The sequence below is a fragment of the Oncorhynchus tshawytscha genome, linkage group LG07 (assembly GCF_018296145.1).
Source record: "Oncorhynchus tshawytscha isolate Ot180627B linkage group LG07, Otsh_v2.0, whole genome shotgun sequence".
Taxonomy (NCBI): Eukaryota; Metazoa; Chordata; class Actinopteri; order Salmoniformes; family Salmonidae; genus Oncorhynchus; species Oncorhynchus tshawytscha.
In genome coordinates, this window is record NC_056435.1 from 29372686 (window position 1) to 29388135 (window position 15450).

Sequence of the window (15450 nt, forward strand, 5' to 3'; positions counted from 1 at the left end):
TTCCTGGTCAGGTCACATGGTCAGAGAAATCTCTAGGCCCAGTTAGGTTTATTTCAGTTCAGTTCATCATTTTTTATAGTAAATCCATTTTAGTTACATCTCCCATTCATATGGAACCATTGGAGCCTGCTGATGAACCTTTGCTCAGACAGTGTCCAACAACATACCATACATATGTTGACAGATGCCACCACATTGCCCTGGTCTGTCATGGCTGTATACAATGGGCCTTGCCAACACTGTCAATACTTCCCAAGTCTCAGGGTCTCCCCCATCCCTTTCCTGGCATGGCCCCTACACTTGGCTCTTGCCCAAGGAGTTATGGTAGAAAGGTGGAGGGAGAGACATGGGATTGAAAATATCACTCTTACCATTTTGAGTATTCAATTGGTTCTCCCGTTCTCCCATTTTTGGTTTCAGGGGTATGACTCCAGCTGACGCAGAAATCAACTTCCTGGAAAATGCTAAGAAGCTATCCATGTATGGGGTGGACCTTCATCATGCCAAGGTATGCTGTTACATATGACATGTTGTTAGTCTAAATTTCTATGTGAATGTGCAGGATTATTTATTTTACCAACATATTACTTTATTACTTGAATGTTTCCTCTCCTTCCCTCTGCCATGCTTGTCTTTGGCTGCTCCAGGATTCAGAAGGGATTGACATCATGCTGGGCGTGTGTGCCAACGGGCTCCTGATCTACCGCGACCGCCTGAGGATCAACCGCTTCGCCTGGCCAAAGATCCTTAAGATCTCCTACAAGAGGAGCAACTTCTACATCAAGATCCGGCCTGGAGAGGTAAGCTGAACCAAGTTAGTGGCTTCTCTGTACATTCTTAGAAAAAAAGCTTTGGCTGTGCCCATAGAGAATAATTTTAGGTTCCAGTTAGAAAGGGTTCTACATGGAACATAAAACGGTTCTACTTGAAACTAAAAGGGTTCTACCTGGAACCAACAAGGGTTCTTCAAAGGGTTCTCATCTGAGTGTAGATCAAGTCTTAGCCCCTTTCAAAATGAACATGAAACATGAGCATTTATGCAGTATGCACCCCATAATTTCTGTTATAACTGGGAATACGTCCAGCTAAAGATTGTGAGGAAACGGATGTGTGGTCAGTTCGACTGACCAGAGGACTGGAAAATATTTAGTTCCCCCTAATTTAGCTGCTCCACAGGCTTAGATTCTATAGCCTGCCTTTCTCGCCCAGTCTCTATTCAGTTCTTTGCTGCACTGCAGCCTCAACCTCTGCAGCCTACTGAGCTCAGACGCAGCTCAGATGCTCTGCCCAGTGTGACAGGCTGTCTGGCCAGGGCTGCTAAAGTGACAAGAGGCCCACAGTGAGCCTGTGGAAGAGCAGGATAAAGAGAGCCTTTAACACTGCCAGTGCAGCTGCAGCAGCACCCAGAATAGAGGGATGAAAAGTATAAATATAGTCATGAAAATTGAAACGCTACCCTCATGTTTGTCTCCACTGTTTGAAAATTGTCGTTTCTTAGCCGTTTGCTCGGCTCAGCGCAGGAATCTGTCTGGTGGTTACAGGGCTGGAATTTCAGGGAGAACAGATTACTAGTGTCCATACTTGGGAGTTTTAACCCTGCTTGTCAGCCGTTTGGCTTTGGAACAGGTGTCTGTGGGTTTACAGAAGTGAACAGTTTCACACTGTCTGTTTGCTTAGAGCTTGTTTCATGTCCTGAGTGATCCAGCAAATCTATCTGAAAAGCATAGAACTTCAAATTGTGACAGTTTGGAATATGAAATAAAGTGACTATGCATTACAAAGTTGTTTTTTAAGAATGTATCATGTCATACAAAACTGCAGTCTCTTCCTCATATGGAATGGAACATGATGCATTCATGCAGTAAATGTAACCCCAAGAAACACCTGCTCCTCTCTCTTTTCCCTCCTTCCCTTCCTTTCGGTCTTCCCCTCTCCCTCTATCTCTCTCTCACAAACCAGTATGAGCAGTTTGAGAGCACTATTGGCTTCAAGCTTCCCAACCACCGGGCAGCTAAGAGACTATGGAAGGTCTGCATCGAGCACCACACCTTCTTCAGGTAAGAGCAACTTCAGGTATCTAATCCCCTCACTTGTAGCCCTCTTGTACCTCTGTTACGTTACCCCATGCAAGCCATTTCTCCTTAGATCCTCTTGATCTTTAGGCAGCCAAATATAACCAAACACCACTCACTTCAATCGTGTTCCCATCTCTCTATAGCTTTTTCCCCAGCCGCTTCCAGCACCTGCTATCCCACTGCCGGGGAAGCTCAGGAGTGATTAGAGCACAGCTTTGATCAGGGCTCTTTCTCCCTGTAGGCATCATCCACAGCAGCGTTTTTGTTCCACAGCAGCTAGCACTACAGTTAGGCTTGAGGTGTTTCCTTCTCTGTTTTGTGTCTTCGTCTTCATGTTACAACTTGTGTCTCTGGTGTTTCTCTGCCTGTGCTGCCTCGGGTTTTGAGAAATTCACTGCAAGGGTAGTAAGACACCAGGTAGCCTAGTGGTTAGAGTGTTTGGCCAGTAACCGAAAGGGTGCTGGATCAAATCCCCGAGCTGACAAGGTAATAATCTGTTTTTCTGCCCCTGAACAAGGCAGTTGAATGACTGTTCCCCAGTAGGCTGTCATTGTAAATAAGAATTTGTTCTTAACTGACTTGCCTAGTTAAATAGCAAACAAAGGTAAGAGCAAGGGTTCCTGAACTTTCTCATTAGGGGCCCTCCTTCCAGCGTTGGGGAACATCCTGGGCGTGCTCATGCGCGATGCCTTTTTCTACGGGCACAAGCACTGTTCATGATGCAAACTGTTCACAGCCCTTTTGTTGGTGGGGAGAATTTTGCAGGTTTAAATTCTTATTTCCTGCAATACAACACATTTGGTCATGGGTTGCATGGAAAAGTTTGCAGTTTTTAAAGCAAATTTTCTTGCAATCCTATACATTTAGCCATGTCCGATATGTATTTGTGTAATATTTTGAGGGACTGAAAGTCTGAAAATCTATGTGCAAAAAAACCTAGCTGACATGGGTTAGTTGATCTGGACATTTCTGACAAATTATAAATAGCTCTGACTAACGTGACAAGAGGACCTGATGATGCACTTCCCAATTTTGAAATTGGACCTTGTGCATTCTACTATTACATCTTTCAAGAGTACGTTTAAAACTGGACCGAGTTTAGGAACCACTGAATTGAGCAATGTGTTCAAACAGGTCCTGTTGCTCTAACACAAGTCCAAAGTTCTCAGCATTTTACAAAGCCGTCTACTACATCCAGTAATTACTCTCATACTTATATCTGGCATTTCTCTTAATTGTATTGCTGTAAAGCAAGGATGGTGAATTTCTCTTTCACCAGTATTTTTAATTTAACCCTTTTTTTTTTTTTTTTTTACCATTACAACCGCAATCAGACAATGAAGATGTTCCTGAATCTGGATTCTCCAGGTTAAAGTCTCCAGAATTAGGGCTGACAAATTCCTCTCTGTCTGTGGACTATAACATCTCCAGGTTAGTGTCTCCAGAGCCTCCTCCTAAGGGCTTCCTGGTGATGGGCTCGAAGTTCCGCTACAGTGGGCGAACACAGGCCCAGACCCGGCAGGCCAGTGCTCTTATAGACCGGCCCGCGCCACACTTTGAACGATCCACCAGCAAGAGGTACCTGCTGTCCCGCAGTCTGGATGGAGGTAGGCACCATGGTTGTGTTCCTCAAAGGCTACTCACACAAGTGACAATTATTCAAAGTGAATTATATTATGAAATATCAGTGGCTATGGGATATTTTTTAGAAGCGGCTATGTATATATATCTAGTGCTGGATTGTTCCCCTGTAAAAAAATAAAACAGTCCCACTGTGCCTTTGTCTAACCAGCAGAGTTCTCCCGGCCAGTGTCGGCCATGTGTGAGAACCAGGATGGTCTGTCCCGGCGCTGTGTCAGTGAACACCCCAACCTCCACAGCCCCTCAGGGGACGAACAGGAGACTGAACTGGAACCACCCAGTCTGGAGCAGGACCATGAGGAGGATCAGGATGAGGAACGGGATCCTGAGGAAGACCAGGACCAAGAGGAGGCGGGTGTCACCACCCCCAGCAAGAAGAAGGAGATCAAGGTACTGTTAGGCGGATGGGAGGAAGGGTTGATAGGGTAGATTTATGATACCGCGGTTGTCATATCTGGTTCAGAGGGTAAATGGCCCAACCTCGCATGGTTGACAGATCTATATGTTTTAGCCAACTCCTCTAACATTCCTTAGGCTACATGACATAGGAGTTGGATAAAGCACAAACAGATCTGTTGACCCAGGCTCAGCCTACTTGTCCCCACTTGCAATGCAGGAAAGTTCTCCTGTAACAGGGTGATCAAATTAGGATCCTGCATCTGTATGGAAGCTTAGAGAGTCACACTACTTGTGTGGAGATCATGTTTTTGTCAGGGTGGATCTGTATGTCTCAGGGCAGATGGTCGTGACTGCAAGGGTGCAGGAGTGTACCGCTGGAACTTTTTTGGGGTCGCTGTGACGTTCCCTGCTGGGGTTTAAAAAGTTAAAGATTTGTCAGAACTAACTCTGCTGCCACTCAGTGGCTTATAGGCTAACCGTTATGGCTCACTATCCCCACTAACTGTCGTGTCGATCCTTCACTTCTCTCTCATGATGTCAAGCCGACTTAACCTCTCCTGCTGCTGTTCTTCCTTGCTCTCTCTCCCTGTCATTCACTAACATGCTCTCTCTCTCTTTAACCCTCGCTGGCAAAAGGAGGATGCTGGGTCCCCACTTGACAATATACAGGAGGTATTTGGTGTCTTGTGCCCTGTCTGTCTCTCTGTTAGTCTGTCTGTCGGTCAGTGAGATTGTTCTTTGCCTACCTGTCTTGTTGTTTAGTAATCCCACATATTCCTGTTAAACTAGCAGTGGTTGACCGACAGTGAGTAATCTTCTGCACCATGTTATATTTGTTTGCACCCAAAGTATTACATTTAAGCTGCAAAGCCTTCATTTTATGCTGGTAATGCAATATTTTATTTCCTTCTAGAATGAACTACGGTTTTGGTACAGCTGTATTTGTAGTTGTTAAATAGTGCTTCGGGGGTAGAATTTTTGTCAATTTTTTTTGCATGAGGTGCTGCTCATATCAAATAGACATGACAAAGTTCCCCAATGATCATTCAACTATCAGAGCAAGAGCCTAACTACAAGGATCTTACAGGCAATTCAATGTGAAAATCTTAAGTCAGCCTGCATGGTTGTGTACGTTCGTGTTCCTGGTTTGTGCTTCTGTGTGTTTGTGGCTGCTGCTGTCTTGTGTCCTGTCCGGGTTGCTCAGTCTCCCTGTCTGTCTGCCTGCCTGACCTCCTTGACTCACCATCTCTGCTCTTCCTCTCTGTCTCTGCATCCTCCCCCACTCCCCCTCCCCCACTCCACATGCCCCCGTCCCTGTCCCTGCTCCTGCCCCAACTCTGCCCTCTCAGTTGGACCAGGAGACAACCCCTCGACACAAGGAGGTACAGCTCATTGTGCTGATGATCTATCCAGAGTTGGAGTCTGTTCCAGGTCTATTCCTGTCTATTCAATTGGACATTGCATTTCTTCAGCAGTTCTGACAAAAGCTCTGACGAAGGCCGAAAGGCCGATACGTAAGCTTATTAAATATCAGTGATACTATCAAGAGCAGTGTGCGGTTTCCTTTTTCCTTCATTTCTTCAGCAGTTAAAATCAGCTCTGTAATTGACTGGAATTCAGATGGAATTGATTTCAACCCAGGTTCTGTCCCAGTGCTTTGTGACCCCCTCAACTGAACATGTGGTATCTACCAATATCTCATGATACTATTTGCAGAGTATTGAACATCATGGAACACTGCAATGTATGACTAGGACTAGGGGAGAAATTGCACTGAAGCTCCATTTTCTCTCCAGGTGCCTGTAGCATTAATGTGATGGCCCTATTGTTGCATGGAGATGCAACCAGCCTTCATATGAATTAACAGCATTCACTTAAGTCAGCCTTCAATTGATAGGCAGATACAGTCAATGAAAATGAATATTGGGCAAAAGTAGACTAGCTAGCTAGTCACTAAGAAGATTTATTAGGGCACTCAGTTTTAATTTTGTGTTTCATCTTAATAAACAATCCAAAAAGTCAGATAATAATTTTATTTCCGTGGGTCTTAATAGCATCCCAAATGCTATGTTCATTACGGCTGCTGTCCCTGTACAGGGATCAACATCAGCGGAAATTTCAGAGTGACAACTAATAGTACTCGATACAACTCAAACTTTCATTAAAACACACATGCAGGGTACTCAATTAAAGCTACACTCGTTGTGAATCTAGCCAACATGTCAGATTTTTAAAATGCTTTTCGGCGAAAGCATGAGAAACTATTATCTGATAGAATAATTTGCGTAGCAAATAGAAATAAAATATAAAACATTCATTACCTTTGACGAGCTTCTTTGTTGGCACTCCTATATGTCCCATAAACATCACAATTGGGTCTTTTTTTCGATTAAATCTGTCCATGTATACCCAAGATGTCCATTTATGAAGCCCGTCTGATCCATGGAAAAGCACCGTTCCAAAACGCAACTTCATTTTTTTAAATTAAAAAGTTGCCTATAAACTTTGACAAAACACTTCAAACTACTTTTGTAATCCAACTTTAGGTATTAGTAAACGTTAATAATCGATCAAATTGATCACGGGGCGATCTGTATTCAATAGCAGCACGTTTTGAAATGATGCTCCATTTTCTCTCTCTCCAAACTTCCGCCTGTGTAGTCGATAACAGGAAGTGCCTATTTCTCATCTGACCAAGGATTAACTTCAATCTAAATGCCAGTACTGGCGACATCGTGTGGAAGCTGTAGGCATTGCAAACTGGTCGCTATCTATTTTCCCTTGCCATAGACAATCCAGAGACTGGCGGATGGATATTTTTTTGTGAACAGTTTTCCTTGGGATTTTGCCTGCTAAACACGTGCTGTTATAGTCACAGACATGATTTAACCAGTTTTATAAACTTCAGAGTGTTTTCTATCCACACATACTAATCATATGCATATACTATATTCCTGGCATGAGTAGCAGGACGTTGAAATTTTGCGCGAGTTTTAACAAAAAGCTGCGAAAATTCGCAGCCTCCCTAACAGGCTTTAGACAGACTACTGAACAGAATAGCAATGCGATAACAGCCCACAAACAATGCACTTGATGCATGTGCTGAATCACTAAGTATTAAGACACATTGGTTTAAGTCACTGTGTCTTTTCTTGTGTGCTGCCTGCGATATTAATGTCACTTTGATGTGTTATTTCAGATCACGTTCCGCTTGTCCATGCATATCAAGTCATAATGCAATTGAATTGAGTGTCAGTGTGATTACTACATGTGGTAATTGATATAGATGTCAAACTAATGTATATTTCTCTCTCCTTCTCTCCCAATCCTCTCTAATTATCATTATCTATCCCCTTTTATTCAATACAGTTTTTGGATAAGTCGGAGGATGTCTTATTGAAGCACCAGGCCAGTATCAATGAGCTGAAGAAAGCTCTGAGGGGACCCAACAGCAAGCTGACGAACCGTGAGAAGCGTCTGTCAGGAACGCCCCCAGGAGGCACGCCCGAGAGGAAGGCTGTGAGTGTGGGATAAGGGTGGTGAGGACCAGTGGTCCACTGGCGCACGGGTGGAGGTTGAGAGATTTCACAATCTTTAACCTATGTACAGATTCTCTACTGTATGCCATGAATATATCACCGATAATGCCTTAAAGCTGCAATATGTCACTTTTTGGGCGACCCCGACCAAATTCACATAGAAACGTTAGTTCTAGATCTTTCATTCTTAGTACAAGCAAGTACTTTCGGCTACGGTTTTATCAGCTACAATATTATATTTTTGGTTATGGAAAATATATTTCACAGCGGTTTAGATTGTACAATGGTTCTCTACACTATACTTGCTTGTTTTGTCACGTAAACTGAAACTATTATAATTTTAGCAACCAGGAAATGGTTTCTGCGTAGTGCACCTTTTTAATACTTCTGTTGAAACTGCCCTAGCGTTTGACAAATAGGCTGTGTATGACCGACAGTGTTGATATTCCAGTCTTGAGGTTAGTTTTGTAGCACCTCTTACAGTTCACTCTCCTAGAACCCAGTATGCTTGGAGGTCAACACAGGAGAACATGTTTTTCTCCATTATTCATAGGGAAACAGACAGTACTGGTGTTTGTGTGCTTTTGGAATAATCTACAGTCCGATGTGAAACCAATAACTGTCTTTTTTACAATTACTTTTAAGGATAATAAAAATTCTTCAAGGTATTGTAGGTGGTTATTTATTGTAGATACAGTTGAAGTCTGAAGTTTACATACACCTTAGCCATATACATTTAAACTCACAATTCCTGACATTTAATTCTAGAAAAAATCAGTTGGGATCACCACTTTATTTTAAGAATGTGAAATGTCAGACTAATAGTAGAGTGATTTATTTCAGCTTTTATTTATTTCATCACATTCCCAGTGGGTCAGAAGTTTACATGCACTCAATTAGTATTTAGTAGCATTGCCGTTAAATTGTTGAACTTGGGTCAAATGTTTCGGGTAGTCTTCCACAAGCGTCCCACAATAAGTTGGGTGAATGTTGGCCCATTCCTCCTGACAGAGCTGGTGTAACTGAGTCAGGTTTGTAGGCCTCCTTGCTCGCACACGCTTTTTCAGTTCTGCCCACTAATCTTCTATAGGATTGAGGTCAGGGCTTTGTGATGGTCATTCCAATACCTTGACTTTGTTGTCCTTAAGCCATTTGGCCACATCTTTAGAAGTATTGCTTGGTGTCATTGTCCATTTGGAAGACCCATTTGCGACCAAGCTTTAATTTCCTGACTGATGTCTTGAGATGTTGCTTCAATATATCCACATAGTTTTCCTGCCTCATGATGCCATCTATTTTGTGAATTGCACAAGTCCCTCCTGCACCCACAGGGGGTGCTTTTTTTTCTGTGGTCTTGGCTGATTTCTTTAGATGTTCCCATGATGTCAAGCAAAGAGGTACTGAGTTTGAAGGAAGGCCTTGAAATACATCCACAGGTACACCTCCAATTGACTCAAATGATGTCAATTAGCCTATCAGAAGCTTCTAAAGCCATGACATAATTTTCTGGAATTTTCCAAGCTGTTTAAAGGTACAGTCAACTTAGTGTATATAAACTTCTGACCCACTGGAATTGTGATACAGTGAATTATAAGTAAAATAATCTGTCTGTAAACAATTGTTGGAAAAATGACTTATGTCATGCACAAAATAGATGTCCTACCGACTTCTCAAAACTATTTTTTGTTAACAAGAAATTTGTGGAGATGGTTCAAAAACGAGTTTTAATGACTCCAACCTAAGTGTATGTTAACTTCTGACTTCAACTGTAGATACTGCTGCAGACTCAGACCCAATCTATTGGATAGTGTGATGGTACTGCTAAAATATACGGAACAAAAATATAAACGCAACATGCAACTATTTCAACAATTTTACTGAGTTACAGTTCATATAAGGAAATCAGTCAATTGAAATAAATTCATTTGGCCCAAATCTATGCATTTCACATGACTGGGCAGAGGCTCAGCCATGGGTGGGCCTGGGAGAGCATACAGTAGGTCCACCCAGTTGGGAGCTAGGCTCACCGATTTGGGAGCCAGGCCCAGTCAATCAGAATTTGTTTTTCCCCACAAAAGAAGCCGGAAGTCGAGGTCCTGGGCTGGCGTGGTTACACTTGGTCCGCGGTTGTCAGGCCGGTTACTGCCAAATTCTCTAAAACAACATTATAGTAGAGAAACAAACATTCAATTCTCTGGCAACAGCTCTGGTGGACATTCCTGCAGTCAGCATGCCAATTGCACACTCCCTCAAAACCTTCGGAATATGTGGCATGGTGTTGTGTTTAGAGTGGTCTTTTATTGTCCCCAGCACACTTTTCTTGATATGCCACACCTGTCAGGTGGAATGATTATCTTGGCAAAGGAGAAATGCTCACTAACAGGGATGTTCATGTTCATTAGCTTTTTGTGCATATGGAACATTTCTGGGATCTTTTATTTAAGCTCATGAAACATGGGACCATCACTTTACATGTTGTGTTTATATTTCTGTTCAGTCTAGATCATAAGAACATATTGAATTTGAAAAAACTGAAATCATGTCCTGCATTTATCATTAAAGGTGGGTGTTTGTGGTCATATGCACATCCTTAAAAACATAGGTGCTGGGCTTACAAAGAACACCTAGTAAAGAACAAGAAGGCCCGCACATTGTCGAAGCTCCCAATTCACCGCTTTATTGATGACGGATCTTCACTTGTAGCAAAATCCCGGTTTATTTAGAGATGGTAGAAAAGTGACTCTCGATTAACTTGAAGAGAAGATGTGCAAAATCTGGACATATTCAGATTATGAGGCCCTAGAGGAACAACCATCTCGATCGTCTACCCACCTTGATTGCCTGACAGTTACAAATATTCCCTTTGTGTCAGAACGCAAAAGCCCCTGCCGCCTTGATCACTTTCACATTGTGATTATACTGTTAAGAGACAATAATATGATAGTCCTCTCTAGTGTAGCTCTGTCAATGCAGTCTGTTTCCAGGTATTTATGTAGTCTACCGACGCGTTCACATCTGCTCTTTGAGAACAATCAGATTATAGCCATAGAGATTCTCATCAGACCTCCTTGAGGGCATGAAAACGCCATCTGTCATGCACCTACATAGATCTGAGGGAGTGACGCTATTGTCCCGATTGAACAACGACAATGTGTGGCCTGAGAAATCTCTCTATCCTGGAGGAGTCCAACTCGGAGCGATTCAGAGGAAATCATATAGCCTTTGATGTAGTTGCAAATGTTATTTTTGCATTGCAAATACCTCCTCAGTTGGTTATGTGGATGTGGGAGCCGCAATGTGCAGGTGGACGCCAACTAGGCCCATGTCTCGTTATTTGATTCAAGATGAATCTGGATTGGCTCTTAGATTTCAGCTAGGACTTTGATTCAGGAGAGTCGTACAGTATTTTTTTGAAAATCCCTGGTCTCCCTAGCCCATTGAATCAATATTTCTTCCCCCTTTCTGTCCTTCACTTTCCTTTTCCCCTTTTGCATGAAATGACCAAACCTTGGATAGTATGCTGTGACAAAGAACCATACAGTTGGGGCTCATCTAATAGCTGTTCTCCTCCCTCTCTCTTCCCCCTCCACACCTCTCCTGGCGGGTAACGCTCGTCCCCCCCATAAGGTGGGGGGCAAGGACCCAGTAAACAGCTTCTCTGTAGAGGGCTTCTTCTTCCAGAAGACTTTGGTGACTTCCCCAGAGGTTGCTCTTCACTTCCTCTTCCTCTCTCTTCTAACTTTTACCTCATAACATACTGACTGTACTGTAGTTGGCCATTTATCTGTCATGAATCTGTGGCCTGGTACCATTTCATATACATATTGCTCACTCAGCTATAGCTGATATCCCTTGCATCCTGTTTTAATCTGACCAGCTGCAGTCATTGTGTCTGAGAAAATCTTTTAAGAAAAGCAATAACCAACATATACATTTTTGATGTAAAATGTAACATTTCAATGTATGATTGCAGCAATTGAAGCATAAATTATTAGCAGATTACAGTCTATGAGCATGCACCTACCATCTACATGGAGGATGGTAGAGGATCTATTTGTACAATAAAAACACATTTCTGTACTGTAGCTGTTAACCTATGTTACAGTTCAGTTGGCACCTCTAACTGTGTTTAATCTATATCAACATGTAGGGCTCTGAGGAGTGGGTATTGATTGAGAAACAAGACACTTATCAACATAACCATGACTGGAAGGCCGAGGAACAGAACAAAGCTTCCACCTCGCCTCCCCCATTAGTCCCTGATATCTCTTGGGAAAGAAAGAAAGAACTGGAAAAAGAGAGAGAAGGAGCCAAGATGATTCATATCAAGGCTACAGGAGAGGATGGGCCAGAAATGATGACAGATATTGATAACTTTCCTTTGCCCAAAGCCACAAGGGAAGCCCATGATGAATGTTCTGAACCGCGGCTGACTAGCAACAGCCGGTTCATGGTGGAATTAGCTGAAACCACTGAATCTTCTGATGATGATACACAGTGGAAAGTACCTCCAGCAGATGACTCTGGTGCAAAGAATGACATAGTCTCAGACCCAGACCCAGTATCAACCCCAGCCCCAGTCCCATTCCGAGACTCTAAGAAGGATCATCAACTCAACAGACACAGAAAAAAGAAGAGGCCTAATAGTTTAAACCTGGGAATGTCAACAGAATTTGTCTATGAGAAAGAGGGCGACGGCTCAAATGGTGAAGAAGACCATGAGGGATCAGACTGGGAGGATAGTCCTACAGAGAAGACAAAGGCGGGACTAATAGACCACCCTGAAGACAGTACAACGAGAGAGGAGCCAGACGACCAGTGTTGGGGGACGAGTGGACGGAGAAAGTGGACGGAGAAAGTGGTGTCTGCCGCTGTGCATAAAGATAACCAGAAGGGCCACATTACATCAATAGGAGAAGACAAGGAGACTCCGGGAAGTGCTGTGGATGATCCGGCAGGGTGTGAGGAAAACGACCAGGCTAAAAGCTTCATCAACGATGAAGTCCAGCCAGCAGATGAAGTGCTGGGCTCTGTCAACGGTCCTGATAAGAAAGAATGGGATAGTTTAGCAGAAATGGTTCAAGAGTTTGATCGTAGAGAGAGGAGCATGACTGACAATAAAGAACACATAGCAGAGGTCAAACTGAGGGTGGTCAAGACCCATGAGAGAAAAGCCAGTAACTCTGGGGGGGAGGACATGGAAGGTCTCATGTCAGAGGTCAGGGGTCAGAGAAGGTCTTTTCAAAGACTATCAGGCCGCAGTCAGTCAGAAATAACAAGGATCGTTCCTCTCAAACCCGAAAGGTCAAAGAGCTTGGCCTGTAAAGATGAGCACGACAAAGGGAGCCAGGAGACTGAGTCTGAGCTGATTGGAGTTTTTAGAAGAGAGTACAGATGGTCAGGGGGTTCCTCAGAGGGACCCTCAGACATCAACCGGAATGACGCACCCACCTTTCATCCAACATTCACCCTGCCTACATCATTCGTAACAACCAACACTAGTCCAGCAAGACAGACTCACTCCCCGACCACGTCACACAGAGAAGCTACACAGGTACAGGGCAGCTTCTGGGGTCTGGAAGGCTTGACGAGAGTCGAGACTAAAACTGAAGAGCTGGTCCAGGAACAGAGCAGCACTGCCTGTGACGATCCCTTTCAGGTGGCTCGAGAAGCCATAGAGAGTCATCACCTTCTCAGCTTTAAGGCCTCAGTTCCAGCTTCAGCGATTCCCAGAACAGCTCCTCCTGCCCCTCCAGTGAAAACACGGAAAGCCAGAGAGTCTGGACTCATACTCCGGAACATCAACCGCAATGCTAGCAGGGAGCCTGGCCTGGATGCTGCCAAGAAGAGACACTCGGTAACTTGGCTTTTCAGTCATTTGGAAGCAAAAAGCATCGCATGAGCTTCAGACTGACCCGTACACTCCCATTTTCTTATTTTCCTGTTTTCAGTGACTTGAATATACATATATATATATATGTGCCTGTATATGAAGAAGGGGTTGGAGTGTAACTTATGAGACACTTGTTTTTGGCTGCGTCTCATTGGCTGATGCCGCCATCAATGCATTTTGTCTGCCATGAGTTTGGATCCTCCCCGTTTAGCCCCCCTACTCCTCCCTGCCTCCCTTCACCCTTATGCTTCACAGCAAACCTGAAACACAACTGCTTGCAAGTCTGTAAAACTCACAACAGGGCTATGGTAGAGATTGTCAAAAAGACGAACACAACTTTTCATGCTTTTGCTCTTGGCTTCTATTCCCCCTCTATTCACATTTGAACCGTGACGCTCCTTCCAACTAACCCCCCGAGCAAGTCTCTTTCGCAGAGGGTTGCAAGGGAAAAAAGCCTCTTGCATATTGCCATGGCGCTGAGTTTTCTTTTGCACTTCTCCTCCATGCTGTTTCCAAGCTGACATGTGGAGGAAGGCATGGACTTCAGACATGGTTTCATACATGTTTTACAGCTCAATTGACTGTGACAGGAACTGTATGAGAAAATGAGAGAAACATGTCATTATCACCCATAAAGGCACTCTGTTACATATACTGTACAGTATGCTCATCAGTCAAATGTCGGCCATTAATCTCCTGACCTCAAAGATACTTTTTAAAGAAAAAAGTAGTTTGCGTAATGTAAATGTAAGTAGTTTGTGATTTGACATGTTTTTTTTTTTCCCCCTTCAAAATATCAACTTCATTAGCATGAAAATGAATAACGGTACCTTATTGGTTAGTGATTATTTAGAAACCAGATCAAAATGCTTTACAAGGATCATACATTGGATGCTATATGCATTATTGTAAAGCCAAGGACCCACCCAGACTGTGGAAAAAAAGAGGCAGGCCACAAGCACTCAAGCAGCAATCCCCAGGCTGCTGTACTGTAGCTACACAGACAGACTAGCTTTCAGAAAGAGAGTCGCCACTTTCATTCCACAGTTAGTGTCATTAGGTGCTTGCATGTATCTGCCAGTGGAATTATAATCATTAGAAATTAGGACTGGGATCAAACAGCTTAAATCATTCCCTGCGTTTAGTCTGAGTGTAGGCCCAAGACACATTGGCACGATCAGGCATGGAACGAGGTGTGAGATCACTTTGTAAGCTGCCTCACCCAAAAACTGACAAACAGCAGTGTGAGAGCAACCGCCATTCTGTATACTGGGTGTGAAAAAATTTGAATGGGCTCACAAGCATGTTATAAAAAAATATATTTCACCTTTATTTCATAACGAGCCTCCTTATTTTGACTTCCCAAACTGCCTTTGATGTCATTGAAAACCAAACACTATTCTTTGGCCATTTGAGCCCCTTGAAATTCAGTCTGCGTGGTTTGCGGCATTCTATGATTCTGCCCTTGGCCAATGATTGACTGTTGCCATGCTGCTACGGCTGTTCGAGACGATCAAATCGTACAACCTGTCCATAGCACATTCTGTACGACACTCTAGCTTAATCTAATTCCAAGTATGACAACTGGCTTTACATGTTGGGTTAATTTCTCTTGTCCAAGCTGGTAGTAAGCTTACTTGTTTTTTTGTACTCACAAATAGGTGGAAGGGGGAACTGCCCTTCTATGCTAGAAACGTGCAGTTTTGTTGTTCTAACGGCCTTTTAGCAGAGACCCAGTCTCTCTACTGATGTCTAGTAGTCTGTCTCTCCAGCTTGGAATAACCTCTGGCTACTCTCCTTCCTCCCTTGCTTTCCCTCCGCAGGAGCCTCTCTCCACTCTTGCCATTTATGAAGATACAGTAGATGATGCCAAGGTCACTTTTTACATTTTGAATTCAACCAC

General features: G+C 43.4%; 1 protein-coding gene across 9 annotated transcripts in view; it reads left to right on the forward strand.

Annotated features, from left to right (window-relative positions):
• Positions 1-15450, forward strand: part of LOC112254339 (band 4.1-like protein 1) — a 125064-nt gene that overhangs the window by 96748 nt on the left and 12866 nt on the right. The window contains exons 8-18 of one of the 9 annotated variants that reach the window (XM_042324262.1): positions 421-508; positions 648-800; positions 1960-2057; positions 3507-3682; positions 3871-4106; positions 4752-4787; positions 5465-5497; positions 7485-7634; positions 11282-11359; positions 11805-13511; positions 15371-15421. In XM_042324262.1, the coding sequence (XP_042180196.1) occupies positions 421-508; positions 648-800; positions 1960-2057; positions 3507-3682; positions 3871-4106; positions 4752-4787; positions 5465-5497; positions 7485-7634; positions 11282-11359; positions 11805-13511; positions 15371-15421 (2806 nt within the window). Of the gene's footprint in view, positions 1-420; positions 509-647; positions 801-1959; positions 2058-3506; positions 3683-3867; positions 4107-4751; positions 4788-5464; positions 5498-7484; positions 7635-11281; positions 11360-11804; positions 13512-15370; positions 15422-15450 lie in introns of all 9 variants that reach the window. The other 8 variants (XM_042324261.1, XM_042324265.1, XM_042324263.1 and 5 more) reach the window with 8 other exon arrangements.